Below are 20,825 nucleotides of genomic sequence, written 5' to 3'. Positions count from 1 at the left end.
CACTAATTAGAAGCTAGAGGGAGGTCTGTTCCAGCTGTATAATACCACGGTGTCAAATGTGTAATGGGCAAAACCAGAAGTCCTAATATTCCAGAATATTGACAATTGACAAATGTTTGTACAAACCATCCAGTCCAAGTATGAAAGTGGTCAATATTAAATAATTGTAACTAAATCATTAAAAGATGGGAACATTATATAATGTTTTTTTTTTTTTTTAAGATTACACATACATTTGTTGAAAAATAAGACCAAAACAAAAACAAGAATGGAGCTTTGGGCAATTCCATCCCATTGTACATAGATGCATCTTTCATGCATGCTCCGACTACAACTACCGTCTTACACTTGCTTGTTAAGGTTCCACTTTTCAAGAGCGTCCTCTTTTACCATCAGGACTCAGTTAAATGACCGTAAAATCGTGTTAATTAACTGCCAGTATTAAATGTAGTTAATAGCTGTCTAAGGTTTGGTCCACGGTGTTTGCTCCATCCGGACTGACTTGAGCGAGGAACCGTTAACTCTGACAACCCGGAACAAAAACGGTGTCGGACAAATGTTCAGCTGTTACTGAAAGCCTTTCAGTCCAAAATTGCAATGGCGAGGTAAACGTCGACGTATCACATCCAGCTGTCACAAAAAAGACAAAGGGAAAGAAGAAAACGTACTTTGCTATAATTTACATTTTGTGCTCACGAATTTTAACTGTCAACTAAGAGCCGCGGATATAGACTATGGAAGATAACTCAAAGGGAAACTGTAACTCTTCACCAGGTCAGTTATCGATACCTCCGTCCGAAACATTTAGCTGGTTACAGTGGCAGTTCTAGACAAATTTTTACTGGGGGGTCAAGGTGGGGCCAGTGTTTAATCACAGGGGCACATTAAAAAAATGACAACAATGATATTTAAGCACTAAACATTTTTATTTTACTTTATAGTAAAATCAAACAAATGTTTTTTAATTCAATTTTATTTATTTATTTTTACAAAAATGCATCAACTGAAACAATGAGGTCATCAAGGCCGTTGTTGAAATGTGTAACATAAGTAACATTTCAAATCAGTCACATGTAACAAAAGTGGTTTGGTTTCCTGCCATTCAAAATCCTAGAACTACAGCAACAGGATACGGCGGTTGTGCTGTCTGGAAAGCTGGTCCACAAATATGTTAAGATTCTATAATCAGGAGTCACACATCATTCCTGGACTCACTAATATCTGTAGAAAAATGCACAGTAAACATAGTTTACAATTACATACTTATTTATTGAATGCATCATGTACCATATGCATATATTTTAAAATGCAGCCTATGCATTTATCTATTTTTTTTAACACAAGATTCATATATCAATGACACAAAAAATGTATTTACAGCAGAAAGCAACATTTTATGGACTCACAGTACTATAAATTGTACTTACACTGATTTGAAAATTGCAAATATAAACACACTTTCTACATCACAAACCTTATGGTGCAGGTACTTGATCCACATTGATCCACATTGATCCCCTCCTGTCCCTCTGGTTGTTCCTCTCTCTGTCCCTGCATGTTAAAGTTCCTCTCTATGACTTTCATTGCCTCCTTTCCATCCTTCTCCAACTCTTCTGGCTCTCTCTCTCCCTGCTCCTCAGCTCTCTCAACACCTTGACCTCACTGCTTTCACTTTTTTAATTTGGGGCAAAAAGGATGTAATGTCCCTTTCTCGCCTCATGCCGACTAGCCTACAATAAGAGGAAAACTGTAGAGGCATCCATCTCATTTAACAAGTAATGTTAACCATCCATACTTAGCAAGGGTGGATAATGTTCTTTACTTTATTCACCAAATACATTATTTATGAAAATGCAACCGCCAAGACTGAGGTTACGTGGTTAACATCATCACACCATCATGATATTTGATTGATATTTGCTTTGATGAGTTTGCATAGCAACGCTAAACATAGCAAGATCAGACAGTTACAAACTTGGAATGGGGAACAACAGGAACACGGTCATGTTTACAACAAATCACTTTACAAGGTGACATCATTTTGCTTACTTTGTGCGAGTCACAAGAAAACTAGCTCCTCCTTTCTCCAAAATTTGTTGTAAGCCCGAATCCCATCAAACGCAGGTAGACCATCTGTCCACCAGACAGACAGCACTGGGAGCAAAGCTGTTCTACAGTTTGGGGTCTGTCGTTCTAATTCCTCCATAAAGCATAGAGCCACTTTAGTTTCGGTTTTGGTGCTAGAGCATATCATCAATATATAGTGATCAGTTTATTTTTCAGTCAGCACAGGGGTCAGGGACATTTGGACAGGGGCACTGGCCCCTGTAGGCCCCTGTGTAGAACTGCCAGTGGCTGGTTAACTGCTAAACACTCATTCAGTGCTCTATATTGTCAATGCTAACTCTAAACATTACATTATTTTATAAGCAGAAATACTTAGGTATTGTGTGTGTGTGTGTGTGTGTGTGTGTGTGTGTGTGTGTGTGTGTGTGTGTGTGTGTGTGTGTGTGTGTGTGTTTTAGTTTAGCTGTCTACAAAGGAGTTTATTAAGTAGCCTGCTTTGGTTGTTTTTGTCATAATTAATCCACATATAACACACTTGTTAAAATACTACAAAACAAACAGCGACAACAAATAAAAGAGAGACACATCTTTGTATGAGAGCTAAAGTTAAATACATTAAAGTAAATGAAGTTGAACCAAAAGTGTGCAGCATCACTGAAAGAAGCTAAAATGGCAGTAATAAATGGAGTAAAATTTTTGTTTCAGCATTGAATAAATAAAATTAAAGTGACTGCTTCACTGAGCATTTAATAGAGCATGGTGCCCATTCTCTAGTAGGGACAGCATAGTAGTAGTGGGCCGGGCTTCCCTTTGCTCTCAAACAGCCTCAGTTGTTAGTGTCATGGATTCCACAATGTTGAGAACTTTTATCTGAGATTTCTGCTTCATGTTGACATGATTTATCACGTTATTTCAACGGGTTTTTCAGTTGCACGTTCATGCTGCCAGTCTGCAATCTACCACATCAGACCCGCTCACTAGGGAGGTCCTCAAAATCCAGTGAACTCACTATCATGTTTATGAAACCAGTTCAACTTTATCTAGCTGAAAGCAGCAATCAGAAGATGGTAAATTGTGGCTGTGAAGGGATGCATATGGTCAGCCACAACACACAGACAGACTGTGGCATTTAAACTGTTATTAATTGTCCCAAACTGTTTCAAGAAAACATTCCCCACACAATTTACTCACAAGCCCTCGGCTGAGTGCCCCTTTGTTGGAGTTCTCATCAGAGAACAAGAGGGTCGCCTCTCTGCAACTTCGTGTTGCAGAGGGGAAAACTCTGACTGTTGTCTGTGCTTATGCACCGAACAGCAGTTAAGAGTATTCAGCCTTCTTGGAGTTTCTGGGTGGTGTCCTGGAAGGGACTCCATAGTTCTCCTGGTGGACTTCAACACTCACATGGGCAATGACGGAGAAACCTGGAAGGGGCTGATTGGGAGGAACGGCCTGCCCGATCTGAACCTGAGTGGTGTTCTGTTATTGGACTTCTGTTTTAGTCATAGACTGGTCATAACAAACACCATGTTCGAGTATAAGGTGGCTCATACGGCTCATACACGTTCGCATGGGAGGAGACCCCGAGGCAGACTCAGAACTTGCTGGAGGGATTATATATCTCATCTGGCCTGGGAACGCCTCGGGCTCCCCCAGGAAGAACTGGAAAACGTTGCAGGAGGGAGGGACTTCTGGAACGACCTGCTTTGTCTGCTGCCCCTGCGACCCGGCCCTCGATAAGCAGAAGAGGATGGATGGATGGATGGATGGATGGATGGATGAATGGAAACTAACAAAAAGGCAAAATATTTTACTCCTTGGTTAAAATGTCCCACTTATGTCTGCAGGAGCGCCTCTTCCCCTCTCTGTCCTGCGCCTCCTGGTCACTCCACTTCAGCTGGTCTCAGCAGCAGTGTGGCAGACTGTACAGCAGAAGGTTGTCGCTGACTATGGGATGCTTGAGGAGTTTGTTTCTATGGTCACAGACATTGTTCCAGAGCTACTCACCAGCCGACAGAGAGTCCAACTCATCCTGGGCCTCAAAGCACGGGTGAGGCCAGTATTAACAATTGAAAAGTGACAGTAGTTATGTTTCTGTAATGTCTTTTTGTGTATTTTGAAGTACCACATTAGATAAAGGTAATGGAAATGTCAAGCTTCAAAAAAACTGTGCAAGCTCAATTTTCCAAAAGACTTTTTACACTAAAATAAATACAGATTGATTTGATGAGGACTTATTTGCACTTTTAGCCTGTTTTTATAGTTAACATGTCACTTATTATCACATTTTTTCTGTGATTTAAATAGATGTTATCTGCAATTTAACAAAAAAGGAAAAATCTGTCGAATAACAGTATATTGATTTATGGCACTTATCCAGGTTGTTTTCTCCTGCCTAGATCCTTACTTGTGTTGTATCTACTCACAGATGTATGTTGCTTTGGTTAATAGCTTCTGCAAAATGAAATTGTAGAATTGTGTATTATTTAAAAACAAATACCACTAAAAACTGTAGAAACAAAACAAAAAAACCTTACACTTTTGACAGTGTATAGTGGAGGGAATAGTACTTATCTACAGGCTGTGTTTCACATTATCTAGCTTTTTAGAATATTCACCAGACAAGTAAATGTTTGTTTGCTTGCATGAAAGTGTGGACAAAGCTGGATTTACAACCACTCAAAATGCCTTGTGGTTGTTCAAGTAAACGTGATTTTGTTTGGTATTTAATTAATGCCGTATTGTTTAATTTTAAAAATTAAGAAAGCACAATAAAAACTGAAAAGTTAAAGAACTGGGGTCACTTTGCTTTAAGAGGCCCTTGTCAAAATCTGGCTAGAATTAATTAATAGTTCATTTTACCTCATGTTGATATTATGCTTATCACAAACTGAGACAAACAGTAAGGAGGAGCACAGCTTGTTTTCTTTCAGGCTTATATGTAGTTATCAGGTTAAAATGATCCTGTCTATTCTGCTTGAGCTAATTTAGCTCCTTGAATAAAGTTTAAGGATTCATTTGTTCAACTTGGACAAGATGAGTTTAACTATTTTGAAATATCCAAATTGTCACTGTATTCAGCATCTGGCTAAGCTCTGATCATCATCACCAAGCATGCACTGGAGCAACAAATTCAAGTCTAATTGTACTTGCATTCCTGCATTATCACTCTTCTACACTACTGTGATTATAAAACAGTAGTGCCATTTGGTTTCAGCTGATCCTGGAGTTGTGTCATCCTGAAGCTCCTGCTGATGCTGAGACTGTTCAGCCCCACCTGGACAGGATGCAAATGTTTATTGAGGCATGGCTAAAGGAGGTGATTTACAATAGAAATGTAGCGTATGGTTTAAGAACATAACCTTCTTTTTAGAATTCTGCTGCAATTTTGTTCATTTCCATTGCTGTGATGTTTCACGATATCATGTCTTGCAGGCTGGTGGTTTAAATGTAGACCTGTCACATGCAAACTTTGTGGATCTTGTCAAGAACTTGCTAAAAAATCCTGACAAGAGAGAACACTTTTTTCAGGTCAGTTGTGTTGTATATTGTTATCAATGTATTAAATGCAACAGATGTATCAAAGACTTACTAGTTTTCTGCTACTTAGCATGCAGAAATGTTGTCTGTGAGTAAAGTGGTTTCATTTTGTTCTCACTAGTATCTGTGTCAGTAAAGTAAGTTGCTTTTATCCTAATATAATTTCTGGTTTTCAGAACGTTTTCCCTGAAGAGTTCGGCCCAACATATGATAAAGCACTACACACCCTGATGTGGCTGTTTTTGTCCAGACTTGAAATGTTCCTTCCTCATCAGACTGTCCAACAGGTACATAAAAAATTCAGGTATTTTTGATATCACTTTGGGCTAGATTTATAGATAAACATTTACCATTCTACCCCTTATCCTTCCTTTCATTTTCTACAGGTTGCATCCATGCTTGGTGAGGTGTCCAGTGTTCTAGAAGACTGTATGCAGCCTGTGTTTCAGCATGAGGAACTCAAAACTCTGCTGCACTATCAAAAAGACCTCAGTAAACTGGATTACAGCGGTAATTTACTAATTCATCCTTTTTTATGCCATTTTTGCCCTTTTTGAGAAAATGTTCCATATGTTTCATTTAACTTGTTGGATGCTCTCATGTAGCCTAAAATGAATGAATGTAGCTTCATATATTTAGGACCTGTTAAAGTTTTATCTGAATTATGGACTCCTGATGTCTATTTATTTTTAACAAGAATGGCATTTGGGTGTCAAAGTTTAGTATTTTCTCACGTTTTGTTTTCTCTTTTCAGATAATTCCTTGGTGGATGGTACCTGCATAATTTCAGCTCTTAAGCTTCCATTTGGGGACACCAGTGAGACACTTGAAGCTCAAACACAAGACAACATCCTGGATAATGTACTGCTATGTACGTCAGATTTGGAGAAGGGATCTTTAACAATGCCACATACTGCACAGATAAAAACTCACAACACAAAAACTATAGATCCCCAGACAAGTGAGTCCAGGAACAACGAAACTAATTGGACATCTAGTAAAAATGGGACACATTTGCTTTTAGGAGATGCAGCAAGACATAAAGAAAATGTAGACCTTCAAAGTCAAGCAGAGGATGCTTCTCACCCTCTGAAGGAGTGTCACGTTCGAATAAAAAGACTTGATGTGCCGGTGTCTTCACATTGTCGACCTGTGAGACCAAATAGAGGCCTGAGAATGAAAAGGTTTCTGTTGGAGGAGAAAAGAGGACTTTGTGAAGAAGCTCTTCCTGCCTACAAATCTGCTTCAAGGAAAACAAAAACATCTAACAGGCCACTTCCAGCGGTCTCAGACAACATGGATTCAAGCAACTCCAAGAAAGACTCCTTGTCTGCTGCTCCCATCAGTACCTGCAGTGAAGAAGATTCCTGGTCTTATTATTCAGATGAGGGCTCTTGCCATAAGACTACTAGCTGTAGTTCCAGTGTGGCTGATTCGTGGTCTCAATACTCAGATGATGAGTCTTCATTTGTGACTCCTGTCAGTAATTCTGCTGAAAATGATTCATCATCTAGTTGCTCAAATGAGGACTCTTTCCTCATAGTTCCTAAGAATGTATCGGCTATTAGCAGAAACAAAAGCATCGCTGACATCAAAACTAACACTCCAAAAAAGATTTGTAAGGTCCAATGTTTTATCTGCAAGGAGCATGTGAGCACAAGCCTGAAAACTCACATGAAAATCCACTTTCCCACTGGTGATTATGCCTGCCCGCGATGCGATAGCAGATTTAAACTCTTAACATCTCTTAAGAACCACTTGAAGAAGACATGCTATGAGTATGGTCAGCATCAAATAGATCCAGATAAGCCGGTCGAAGCCCAGAATCTTTACCAATGTGACAAATGCGAAGAGGCATTTAGATACAAAGTTTCACTGCAAAGGCACATGCTAACCCACAACGAACTCTACTGCAGTGTGTGTAGGAAGGTGCTACGAGATGTAGCAACACTAGCCAGGCACAAGGCTTCACACACACTGTTTCAGTGCAACCGCTGTGACGAGTCCTTCACTCTTTTTAAGCCCCTGCTCAGGCATTGTGAAAACATCCATAAAATAAGTAGACCATTTAAATGTAACCATTGTCCAAAAACCTTACCCAGGCTGCGCTTTTTAATCATACATGAATGGCACCACACGGGTCATCTGCCGTTCCAGTGTGCTCAGTGCAGCTTGAGGTTCAAATCGGATGCAGATCTCATTTATCATGAAAGAGTCCACACCAGAGAGAAGCCCTACCTGTGTACAGAGTGCGGCAAGACTTTCTCTCACAAGTCCAATCTTTTGAGGCATTTGAATCTCATCCACAGCGAGTCTCGGACTGAGAAGAAGCATTCCTGCTCTCAGTGTGAGAAGTCCTTCAAAGAGAAAGGGGCCTTGAAAAAACACCAGAGGAGCAAACACTTAAATGAAATGTTCCGTAATCCGTGTCCGTACTGTGGAAAGATGCTCTCGGCGTCAACAATGACCAGACATAAATTAATCCACACGGGAGAGAGACCTTTCAAATGCACTGTGCCTGAATGTGAAAAGTACTACAGATCAACCACTGAAGTAAAGAGGCATGTCCTTATGCACCATACTACAGAGAGGCCTTATAAATGTGAGGTATGCAGAAAGGGCTTCGTAAAAATGTGTTATCTCAATGCACATGCTAAAACACACTCAGGAGAGAAGCCATTTGTTTGCCATATCTGTGGCAAGGCATTCCCCAAAGTCTACAGCATGCTGAGACACAAAAAGCTCCTCCATACATTTATTACACAATAACTCTGCAGAGAAGGAATGCTTAGTAATGAAACGTAAATCATTTTTTAGCCTGCAAAAGTCTTAAGCCAAGTTTGTGCATAGAACATTTAAACTAACTCTTGATTAAATTCATGGTGTTTCTCTGGACACAATACTGATCAATGCTGGACCACTGGTTGTCATCATCACATGCGTGTAAAGCTGTATGTCAAGAGCACTCCACCAGTTTAGCTTTGTGCTACTAAAACACAGACAGTTTCAAGGTAGTCAGAATTGATGCAGCAGATCCAGAGATGCCATTTTTCTTCTTGCCTTGCTTTGTTCTTTATTAAAACTGTCACCTACATTACTCACAGTAGAACGTGATGACTGACAGTTCTACAGATCCAGGTGTCTTTTGCCAGTGTTCTTTTTAGACTCTGCCTTCTGTATGGTTTTTATTATGGCTCCAGGCCTGTGACAGCTATTCCCAGAGGAATTATGCTTTCAGATTGATGTCAGAATTGGGGTACCTTGTGATTTAGAAGTTGCTACCACATGATTATTGGTAGTGTCCTTGAGTGCTCAGCCAGATCCATGCCTTGGTTGTCATGTTTGGTTTTAGAAGAACAAGATGAGGATGGACAAATTGCAAACTCAAGACTTCAAAACAGTAGTCGACAAATTAGTGGCATACTTTTATACATAATCTGTGGTTGAAACCCTATAAAAACATTTTTTTTTACAAAGTAAGAGTGCATCTATTCTGTCAAGAGACAGATAAGTGAAAAAGACTGCTGAAATGTTTTCTGGGTAGATACAGCATAACACACTCCACCTGCCAGCACTCAATTCCACTGTCAATAACATAGGCAAGCAGATAGAATACATGAATAACTGAAATGGAAAAAAGAGATATTTGTGGTTCTTCTGCAGCAATTTTGATTATTTTAAACTGTTGTGTAAAATGTGTTGTGTAATCTGCTGTGTCAAAAATCTGCAATCTGCAAAAATCTCCTTGCTGCAACTGAGAAGCTGTGATTGACCCAGCTGTGACCACCCGCCATGTGACAAAAATCCTGAATTTTCAGCTGAGCTGCAGGGTGTGTTTACAGGGAGCAGATGAAAAAATAAATGTGGAAACAAATTAAAACTGTAATTGGTAAATCAAATGTTTTTTTGTTTTTTTAAAAACTGACATAACTGCATCATGCTGCGCAAAAGACATTTTTGAATTTTCTCTACTTCCACCCATGGCTGTTCTCTTTCTGAAGAGGTTCTGGACTACATACTGCAGTAAAGAGAAGTTACAGTGAATTTATACGTGACAGGAGCAAAAAACGGCAAATCTCAAATTTACAACTGGGTAGAAATAAAGACGGACCAGTACAGGGTATGACAAAATGCAAACTGATTATTAACTGAGTAGACAAAAATAAAGCATGGATGAATTTAGCTTCAAGGAATGGCAAAAGGACAAAAGTAGAAAAAATTCTATATAAGGCAGAGAATATACTAATGTGTGCATATGAGCCTGACTTTTATTCAGCAGATCAGGAAAAAGACAAACTTTAAGGCTTTGCTTCCTATTGCATCTTCATACGAAGAGGAGGAGAAAACAGAACAGGGAAGTGAAAGACAATAGAGGGAGGGAAAACGTGAGCAGAAAAACAACCGAGGGAATCAAAAAAATGTTAACAATTGAGTGGTCAAAAGGGGTAAAGAAATAACTCATACAACAAGTAAGAAGACTGTTGTGGAACTGTTGGAGTGGGAAAGGTACACACTGGGAAATTATTATTTTTAAAAAGATGACAACTATGTGGAGAATTGTTCTTTTTGTGCTAGCAGAGGAGAATCATTCTATATTTTATGTAATTCAAATAACTACTCCCCTTCTCTGGACAGTTTTTGGACAATAATGTTTGTATTGCATGCAGTGTGTGCTCTTTTACAGATAATACCCAAACATTTAGTGTCAAACAAATCCAAATCTGGCTATAGCAAAAGTATTTTGTTGGTTTCTAACATTTTGATAAACTTTTTTATGAGCAAAGTCATTTATGTGGTGACGTGTCAAAAACAAACAAAAAATGTTAAATTCATTCACAAATTAGAACATTGGTAAAGGAATTATTAGCAGCCACTTTTTTCTGTTTTTAAGAATGCATGAAACTAAGAAATCTGTGGGCTGAAACATGAAATGCCTGTGCATGGCAAGCATAAATGTAAATACTTTAGGTTTTATTTACACCCTTATACAAGATCTTTAATTCCAGACAGCAGATATATATATATATATATATATATATATATATATATATATATATATATATATATATATATATATATATATATATATATATATATATATATATATATATATATATATATATATATATATATGTGGGAAAAAAAGAGCTGCTGTCTGGAATTAAAAATCTTGTATAAGGGTGTAAATAAAACCTAAAATATTTACAGGTTTTATTTACACCCTTATACAAGATTTTTAATGCCAGACAGCAGTTCTTTTCCACATATATATGTGTGTGTGTGTTCGTATATATATATATATATATATATATATATATATATATATATATATATATATATACATATATATATATATATATATATACATATATATATTACATGACAAAGAGAAAAGCAAGCAAGCAAACAAACAAAAGAAAACAAAAAACAAATATAAAACAAACAAAAAAATTATGCGGAACTAATAAAACTCACACTGTGTGTGGCCGGAGTCGGACTGTTATTCCAGACGGAACGCAAGGCAACCGTTGACGCACAAAGCTCACTTGGGTGACTTCGGTTGTTGGACAGAATCTCCCTAAAATATTTAGTTTGACTTCGGTCTAGCGACGAACATTTGCTCAGTGTTGGTAATGTAACGGCAGCGCCTGTACAGGATGGACGGAGGTATTTCTGACTTAGCCGGTAAGTATTGGCCCTTACTGACGGATTTGTTTGGCTAGGCCGCAACGCAGCCCGCGCGCGGGAATAACATTGCTAACGTAGTCAGGGAAAATCAGTTTTTAAAAGATATTTCACTGGCTGGTGCATTAAAGAGGGATTTAGCCTGCCAATAACAACACTCGCTTTATCCTAATATGGGCACATCTAGCTAAGTTTAATGCAGTATATTCTTTTAGTCGGAGTTTGATTGTTGCGATGCCGACGCAAGCTATCGCTGGTGCTATCGTAAGCTACCGATAGTTAAAGTGACTGTAGGGAAGTCGGGTGCTGAAGGGAATTTTGGTTTCGGTTGAACTGCGACGATCCTCAAACAACAGTCTTAACAATTACATTTGCTGAGTGGATATATGTAAATATGTACACTTTATATCGACGTGTAATACAGGGCCAGTGTCACATCACAGAAATGAAAGTCCGCCGAGGGTTTCGCATTACATTGTTTCCCTATGAAAAAATAAAGTAAAACTTCACTTTGGCATTACCTGGAATATTTTGTTTATTTGTGATGTTGGTACACCAAAAATACCTGGACAACATCAGTGGTTAAACTGAAATGTTGGTGGCTTTTGACCTTTTTTTGATAACCCTTATGTATGCAGTGTCACCTCGGTCTGTTATACACTCTGGATAAACTCAAAGTGCTTTTTAACACGTAATTATGATTTTCCGAATGCAGTCAAGTTGTAGGTTATGGAAAGTTTAATGTATTCCCTTTTTATGAGACTAAAATTTTGACACCCCACATTTTCTAAGAAACGGTCTTTGTCAATTTTTGAGAAACTCAAGGTAGGAGAGTTTCATTGCAGACAGAGGTCCCAACAAAATGAAGGAAATTTGTTTGTGGTTCTCAAATGTTGAATTTTTTATTTTTAAAAAAAAAAAATACTATAGATGGCAACAATTTCCCCCCAAGATTGCATTGGGTACTCAGCATTATTCCTTTTATTTGCCACCTGGGGACAAATAAAGTTTTCTGAATCTTAATCAATCTTTTATGACCGAAGACTTACATCCTACATGGTATCAATGATTGTTAAAGTTCCAGGTTTCAACAACAAACTTCGTGAAATTGTTTTTTACTGTAGCTCTTAGGATTTATATGACTTAACCTTCCTCTTGTGTTAGCTTTCTGTTACCATCTTTTATGTTAACAGGTCGGTTTTGACCCGTATCTTATATTAGCCATGAAATACCCTAAAAACAATTATTATCCAATTTGTTTCTTATCTCTTGGTTACCTTGTTAGGCTTCTTTATCCATGAGAAGATTGGTTTTAATGCTTTTTGTAGCCCCCTCGGGCCTTTCTTTTGACAGCATACCCCTCGTTTCCAATATAAAAAATTGTCAAATGAACCTCAAGAGAATTGTATAAATAAATGAAAGGTTGTTATATTACTTGACTACTACAGAGGGGTATTAGAACAAATCTCTTGAATGTTCAAAACATGTTTTTTTTTTACATTTTTATATTATTAGCTATAGTAACATCTATGGCATTATGGGTCAATTTCGACCCATATATATTTACTTCAAGAAAAATCCCCCAAAAAACAAGGCTTTTTTTTTTTCAAAAATAGAACTGTAATACAAATACAAAATGAAAAACAAAACTAGTAGTAATGCAAAATGCAGATTTGCAAGGTCAAACAAACAACAACCATTCATCAAGGGTGGTTGAGTTCCACCCTTGATGAATGTGAGTCCACAACACAAATGCATTGTATACAGACACATCAAGGATGTTGTAAAACACAACCATTGGCCATCTCCTGGTCATTCACTGGCAAGTGTAGGTGGCAGTCAGCTTGTCCAGGCCTCCTTTGTTTTTGTAATAGTCCAGGATAATTATGGGCTTTTTGTCACTTCCCGATGACACAGCTACATCTTTGTGAAGAGTGGCCATCAGGATCACATTCTGCCTTTTTTGACATTATAGAACAGCAGTTTTGGTGTCTGTAAAAGCAAACTTTGAGGAAAGTGGAGCCCTGTCCTTCACCTGCAACATTTCAGCAGGCAGCTCAGATTTTTTTTCTGTGCCCACAATAGTGAGCTTCCACCTTAGAAGTTCTTGTCCAAGGTCATAGCTGGTAAAAGAATTGACACAAGTACTGTCACTGGGTTGAACATCAGTGGAAGCAGCTGCACCCATCTCTCCCAGACATCCCTGATGGGAGCAAGCTTGTCCGATTTTGCTGTCGTGTCTCTTCGGTTAAATCTGAGGACTCTTGCTATTGCTGGAAAGGTCTGAAGTGACATTGTTGCCTTGAAAATATTCCTGCTTGTCGACTCGTCCCAGAGACAATCAGTGGCCTCATTGCTGGATCTGTACACTCCAGCAAGAAGAAGAACACCAATGTAGGCTTGCAGGTAGCTCAAGTGGTTGGAGGAAGAGCTGGCTGTTGGCTGATAGTGTGTTTATGATTTCAGTTTTGACATTTGTTGTTGCTTTATAATCTTTTATTATAACTGGGTCAAAGCTGACCCTAACAACACAAAGTTCATAAATTTCACCAGAGCATTTTATAATTTAGTAAAATTGATTTTGTAGATTTTATTTAGTTTAAATAGAAATTCCTGACAAAATCAAAATATCTCGATGCAATAAACAAATTTTATGTAGTACTTTTCTGCATTTAAAACATTAGGGTGCCGACCCTAACACTAGAGAAAGGTTAAATAATAAAGAATTACTTAGGGGTGTTTATGAAATGTATTTCCCTGTTTGCAGGTTCCTCTCTTTCCCTCTCCGCTCTGCGCCTTCTGGTCCCACCGATTCGGCTGGTGTCTGCGGCCATCTGGCAAACTGTGGAGCAGAAAGTTGTGTCGGACTATGGACTGCTTGAGGAGTTTGTGTTTATGGTTACTGAGATTGTCCCTCAACTTCTCTCCACGAGACAGCGGGCTGAACTCATTTTGGGACTCAGAGCACGAGTAAGTTGGGAGTTTTTGTGTTTAATAACCGCTGAAAAAAATGTCACAAAGTTTTTCAGTCTTGATAATTCTTGGTGACTTATTGTAGTACAGACCAGGACAATGAAAGTTTATTTTGAATTAACTTATTTAGCCTGTTTATTAAGGAAAACAAATCATAATTTTAATCTCAACATACAGTGAAAAACATGGTTAAATAAATGTACACACATGACAAAAATAAAGATGGAACGGTATCCCATTGATACACAATTAGTATGGAAAACAAGTAAAAGAAGAAGTTTTAATGTGGTTTGCGTGTCATGCATTTCAATGAAAATGTTGAACATTGTGTTGAATATTTTTCTTGTTGCTGTTGATGAAGTGTCTGTTGCCAATACATATCGCAGTCATTTTATTCCAGGCCTAAATTAACCAAATAAAATGAAGCTGATATGTGGGGATCATATGCAGGGCTCCAGTCTATTTTTTTTCACTAGTAGCATCAGTTCGACCAACTTTCTTATTTGATTGCACCTCCCACCTTGTCACAGTCAAAACACATCACTTGCTGTAGATTTTCTTATTGAGACACTACAATTTAACAAATGTTCCCTAAACGGCCCACATTGCAGGCTGTGGTAGCCGCTTCTTGGTGGCTGCTATGCTCAGACAGATGTGACCAAATATTATTTTCAAAAGAGTTAAACTAGGGTGTTCTAATGTCAGATTTGTCCTAGATGAAACCAAGTGACTTTTTTCTACATGCAGCCTTTTCTATGAGCAGCGCATGTTGGCATGCTCCACATTTCATGAGAAGACCACATTTTTAAGTGGAAATGTCACAGAACACCAAAGTTCTAAAAGTACTACTTTCCACACACATATTAGCTGCCTGTGCCGCTTAGAGCGACACCAATACAGCTTAATGATCATCATGCCCTCGCGCCATGCAACCCCTTGAAATTTTAACTGACACACTTTCATAAAAAGGTGGTAAATGTAAACATTTTGGTCGCAGTCGAGAACCCTGATACATTAGTAATTGATCTAATTATTAAATGTAAAGTCATGCACCTCTATGTAAACAGCACAACTATGGCTAGAAGTAGAGAGAATTCAGAAGTGTCCTCTCTGCAGTATGACAAAAGTAGAATGCCATAAAGCTTAAAAAAGTAAATGAAAGTTGTATTTCTTTGAATATTTTTCAAAATATTTTAAAACTTAAAAACATTGTCATTACCATGTACATTTTTATAAAAACACATTTTTTAACACAATCTTGTGCAAATGTTTAGTTTTTAAATGAAACAGACAAAAGTGATTTTGAGGAAATGTCACAATTTTGACGTGTCAAAGATTACTTGTTCAAGCAATGTCAGCAAGTGTGAAAATAATTTTTGTTTTAGTGTGTGGCTCTGATAATTGGTATCATTTTGGCAAATTTTTGTATTTTTTTTTTTTGAGATACAATGCCAATTTAACCTCACTGGCCGATTTTGGGGCTTAAACATTTTCTGTCAGAGTGACAGTCCGACATAGTCATTGTATATACAGTGCAGATGGGAACAGAAGAGTAGGCCCGAGCCACTCTGAACTTCATTTTTTGTCAGAATCACTTGTTCACTATTGATTCTGTTCTGTGATTGCAGCTGATCCTGGAGCTGTGTCGCTCTGATGACACGGCTGACATCCATGTCATTCAGCCACATCTTGACCGAATGCAGAACCTGAGATCTTTGTGGAGTGTGGAGGTAAATGGAAACACTTTTTTTTTTTTTTGTTTTGTGGGTGTTTTATATTTTCTGACTTCTCTGTTGATACTGATTTAAATGTATGCCTTCAATGTGGATCTTTTTGTCTTTTATAACATCTGCTGTTCTTCTAAATCAAGTAATCAAAATGTACCTTCTGCTGTAATTCTGTAAAATGACATCTTCTGTTGTTAATTGTCCTTTATTGTAGACCGCTGCAGAGCAAGATGTGTCTGATTGTCATTTCATGGGCCTTGTGAGAAATCTGCTGAGAGATCCTGATGAGAGAAAAAACTTTTTCCAGGTGCGCTTAAACTGAAAAGTTTTGGTAAACACACAGATTAGTTTAAATAATCAAATGTGATTGCTATCAACAATTTAAGATGTGCTCTTGTTGCCTTTATTTGAAAATGTATGTTTTTTATGCACAGCCTATACATTGAGGATTTATGGATTTTTTTTTTTTTTTTTTTTTTGCATTCCAGGATGTTTTCCCAGGGGACTTTGGTCCCACATATGACAAAGCAATCCAGACACTGATGTGGTTGTTTCTGTCCAGACTTGAAAAGCTTCTTCCTACCCAAACTCTCCAGCAGGTACAAATAATATACCACTTTAAAACTAGCTTGTTGCCCACAGTGTAGTTCTCCAGGTAGTATGCAAAACTTCTTGTCCAATTACACTAGGTTCTTCTGTCTTTATATCCAATGGTCACAAGTACTGCCTGTCAAAGTCCACATCTGTTCTTAAAACTTACACTATAGGCTTTTTATCATAGTATTGCAAAACTCTATATTAGTGGAGTCCTTCTTAACATTTCAAAAATGCTGTTTTTCTTTGTTTCAGATTGCCTCTCTGCTCAGTGATGCCTCATCTGTTCTGAATGAATACGTGGACACTTTCACTCAACCTCAGGAGCTCAAAGTCTTGCTGGACACTCAGAAAGATCTCGCCCAGTTAGATGACATTGGTAAGTTAAATATTTTACTATAACAGTGTCACAGTGATGCACCAGTTCTTTGTCACTCAGTAGCCCCTACAGAATATTTCCCAATATGTGTGTTGTACATTTGAATATGTCTTATTTTTACCAAACGTTTCTTATGAATTTTTTTTTTTCAGAATCTTACATTGTCGACAGTGGCATCTTGTCAGCTCTGTGCCTCCCACCTGTGGAGAGAGTCGTAATTGTCAATGAGCAGACAGGAACAGATACAGAGAGTGGTCTTGTGTATACTGTCTGCACAGAGATGGAGGTGGAATCAGAGAACAAGGAGGTGTACATGGAGGGAACTGGGAACCCTGAACAGTGTGTGCAGACTCAGTGGTTTGGTCTCGACAGTGATGTTAAAGCAGAAATGGACACTGTCATGGTTACAGATCCCACTGATGGTGCTGACGTCAGCGAGAGCGAAATGGCAGACGACCACCAGGATGACCAATCCGAAACACTGATCATTGGAGAGGATGGCCAGGTGACAGTGCTGGATGGTGTAGAGAAGAAGCCAAAAAGGCGTGGCAGGAAAAAGAAAATTACTGTAGATGAAGACTATGAAGTGGAAAGTGGAGCGAGAGGCAGAACAGAAGATGCAGGAATTGATGTGTTGTGGGAAAGACCTGTGCGAAAGAACAGAGGACTTAAGATGAAACGGTACCTGTCGCAGTGGAGGAAATCTGGCAAGACACAGAGCAGTAATACCAACAGTGGCCCTAAAAAGTTTGCCAAAAGCAGCGACTTGGACAACAGAACATGCAAAGTGTGTGGCAAGGTGGTGAGTCAAGCCAAGTTTTTACAGCGCCACATGAATCAGCACTCGGGGGAACTGCCCCACTGTTGTCCTGTGTGCAAGAGATTTTATAAGAGCCTGCGATACTTGCAACAACATAAATGTACAAAGGGTGGCAGGAAATCCAAGGAACAAGAGACAGCAGCAAACATGGGTGAACAGTCATCCAGTGGGGTGACAACCAGTGCAGAGCAGCTGTCGGACAGCGCCATCCATGACCCTGACTATTCTCAGTCTGACAAAGAATTAGGAGAGAAAAGTCCTGATGGAAATAAGAGTGTGATAGAAGGTCCATTTTACTGTCCTCACTGCAGTGTTGAGTTCAAGTGCAAACAAACGTTCAGGTTCCATTTAAGAAACATTTGCTACACTGAGCAGCAAGTGGATCCCGAAAGGCCTGAGGATGTTAAGCATTGTTTCAGGTGCGATGAATGTGACAAGGCATTCAAGTACAAGTCAACATTGGATTCCCACAAACAGACTCACAACCCACTCTACTGCGAGGTGTGTATGAAACTGGTGCGTGACTCAGAAGCATTGGCAATGCACAAAGAATCCCACACGCCATTTCAGTGTAACCGCTGTGAAGAGAATTTCCCTGTGTTTAAGGCTCTTCATAAGCACTATATCGACACCCATAACCCCACTGAGCCTTACACCTGCTCCCACTGTCAGACAACATTTGCCAGTTTGAAGCGTTTTATCAGACATGAATGGAAACACACCGGTTACCAACCATTTCAGTGCCCTCACTGCAGTAAAAGATTCCGATCATACTCTGATCTTGTAGAGCACCAGAAAAAACACACAAAAGCATATCCATTCCTTTGCTGGGAGTGTGGCAAGAAATTCAGGCATGGCGTTACGCTGACGAGGCACGTAGAGCGAGTGCATCACTCTGGTGAACCTGTAACTGAAAAACCTACGCCAACCTTCACCTGCGCTCAGTGCGGGAAGACCTTCACTTCCAGGAGGTGCCTTCTGAAACATGACAATTTCCATCACAAAGGGCTGCGTTTCCCATGTGAGCACTGTGGGAAGGGATTCTTTGGCAAGGACGCACTGGTGAGGCACACTTTGATTCACACAGGTGAGAGGCCTTTCAAGTGCGACGACTGTGAGAAGTCTTTCAGATCCGCTGCAGAATTAAAGATCCACAGGAGGTACCACACGGGGGAAAGACCATTTAAGTGCAACATCTGTGAAAAGGGTTTCGTCCAGTCCTGTTTTCTTACTCTTCACATGCGGACCCATACTGGAGAGAGGCCTTATGTTTGTACAGTGTGTAGCAAGGGGTTTTCAAGCTTGCATGGCCTAAAAAGACACAGGAGACTTGTTCACGCATAGTTAATTTTAACATGATACTAATTCCCACAAGGATGTTCGGTTTATCAATTGTCTTGAAGGATATCAGCATCACAGACCAGAATTTGAGGCATGGCCGAAGATTTAATCGCTTTCTAAAAGACACTTAAGCTGTATTGATGCTGACCTAGATGAGGACATAAGAGCAGGTTTTCCAGTTGAAGGACATTTTCTATAAAAAGTCAGCCTCATTGTATGGCTGCCACAGCTGGGATTGTTAGTGTCATTGTATAGTGCATTATACAAATGTAACTGTATTTTTTACGGAAAAGTTTGCCGTAGCGCTACAACAGATTTGTATGTATTAATAATATAAACATTCATTCCTTGGGGAATTATCTTTTTTTCTTTAATAAATTGAATGTTGGATTCAAAGTGTCACTTATTTCTTTAGGAATGAGGTCATTCATTCGATTTGTTTGAGCATTTGAGTTGCTTAAAGTTACAATTATTCAGCTAGCTGTCAACCACTAACTTAATTATTAACTTGGCAACTGATTAACAGGAGTGAGTCTTTTTTAAAGATTGGTAGTGGGCAAAACATTTGAGCACATTTGGGGATTTGGGAAGCACTGAAAAAAATTTACCATTTTCAGACATTTTATAGACAAAATGATCGTTAGCTGCAGCCCTATTGCACTTTTTTTTGGACAAAGTTTGGGCTTGGATGTGGTGAGGGAGAAGGGATTGAAATAGTAATGTGACAGATTATTATAAAAACTTTGCTATTTAGGAAAATCAGTGGTACTGAAGGTGTAACTATTAAAATGGCAGTATGCTGCTTCACAGGCTTACCTTTCTTGAACATTGTGTAATGAAGCAGTCATGGCAAAATAGGCCTATTAAGCACTGCAAAAATTACTAAATTAAACATATGGTACATTATCAAAGACAAGCAATTCAGATATTTTTTTAAACAAATGGACATCAACTCTGCACTCTGATATGAACTTCCTAACAAGCTGGAATATGTAAGATGAATTTCTCCTTGCGGCACTAATGGAGTACATAAAATACATTTTAAAAATCTAGTTTGTACTAAATTGTTCATACTAAATTCTCTGTACTATAAACTTCTCAAATATTATCACAAAACTGTGTCACTTCGTTTAATTGATCGGTATTATTTTTGGATGTTCAAATCTACTATACTTGAAGAAATGCTTCTATTTCCTAAATAGCTATATAGATGTTGCAGTCACTACTTCAGGAGGTGGATTTGTGAATTTCCTCAGAGGATTGATTACACTCTGAATCCAGAGGACAATTCAAAAGCACTCACCCCAGATGGGACTCGAACCCACAATCCCTGGCTTAGGAGGCCAGTGCCTTATCCATTAGGCCACTGGGGCGATATAAACAGATATGGGAATTCATTCAAATAGTAATGTACTCTCAGTGAACTCTGTCTATTCGCTGCATTAGTATGTTAAATTTGCGTACTTACTACATCTAGTGTATTGTTGCATTGACTGACGGTGAGCAGTCACTGGTCACCCACGTTCATCTTATACGTTTCACTAGCATCCCTTTGTCTTTAAAATCCTCTCAAATTCAATCTCTCGGTTAGTTCAGAAACGCTAACACTAGCGGTATACATCCCAGATGACCTCTGTAATTAGCATGATTATAAACTATGATTTACTCTCAGGTGATCAAATCACTGCTTACGGTTACCGAA

General features: G+C 38.7%; 2 protein-coding genes and 1 non-coding gene across 5 annotated transcripts; 2 read left to right on the top strand and 1 right to left on the bottom strand.

The window, feature by feature from the left end:
• The first annotated feature begins 557 nt into the window (after positions 1–557).
• On the top strand, positions 558–9,503 carry LOC111577814 (zinc finger protein 626-like). Of its 3 annotated transcripts, none has more exons than XM_023284272.3 (7): positions 558–774; positions 3,912–4,114; positions 5,282–5,383; positions 5,500–5,595; positions 5,781–5,891; positions 5,991–6,114; positions 6,359–9,503. In XM_023284272.3, the coding sequence occupies exons 1-7, from the start codon at positions 735–737 to the stop codon at positions 8,371–8,373; spliced, it is 2,691 nt and encodes an 896-aa protein (XP_023140040.1). In that variant the 5' UTR covers positions 558–734; the 3' UTR covers positions 8,374–9,503. The 3 variants fall into 3 exon arrangements, with proteins under 3 accessions (XP_023140040.1, XP_054860868.1, XP_035810538.1); XM_055004893.1 differs by having other exon boundaries at positions 5,263–5,383; XM_035954645.2 differs by lacking the exon at positions 5,282–5,383.
• A 1,593-nt stretch (positions 9,504–11,096) lies between these two features.
• LOC111577812 (zinc finger protein 135-like) lies at positions 11,097–19,513 on the top strand. Its single transcript, XM_023284269.3, has 7 exons — positions 11,097–11,289; positions 14,057–14,259; positions 15,891–15,992; positions 16,204–16,296; positions 16,478–16,588; positions 16,839–16,962; positions 17,115–19,513. Exons 1-7 carry the CDS (start codon positions 11,262–11,264, stop codon positions 19,124–19,126), a joined length of 2,673 nt encoding a protein of 890 aa, XP_023140037.1. The 5' UTR covers positions 11,097–11,261; the 3' UTR covers positions 19,127–19,513.
• Positions 19,514–20,423: 910 nt separating this feature from the next.
• Positions 20,424–20,496, bottom strand: trnar-ccu (transfer RNA arginine (anticodon CCU)). The gene has a single exon. It is a non-coding gene; the product is annotated as a tRNA-Arg (tRNA).
• Positions 20,497–20,825: the final 329 nt, after the last annotated feature.

Source organism: Amphiprion ocellaris, chromosome 18, assembly GCF_022539595.1.
Source record: "Amphiprion ocellaris isolate individual 3 ecotype Okinawa chromosome 18, ASM2253959v1, whole genome shotgun sequence".
NCBI classification, from domain to species: domain Eukaryota; kingdom Metazoa; phylum Chordata; class Actinopteri; family Pomacentridae; genus Amphiprion; species Amphiprion ocellaris.
This window is presented reverse-complemented; position numbering and strand designations above follow the sequence as displayed.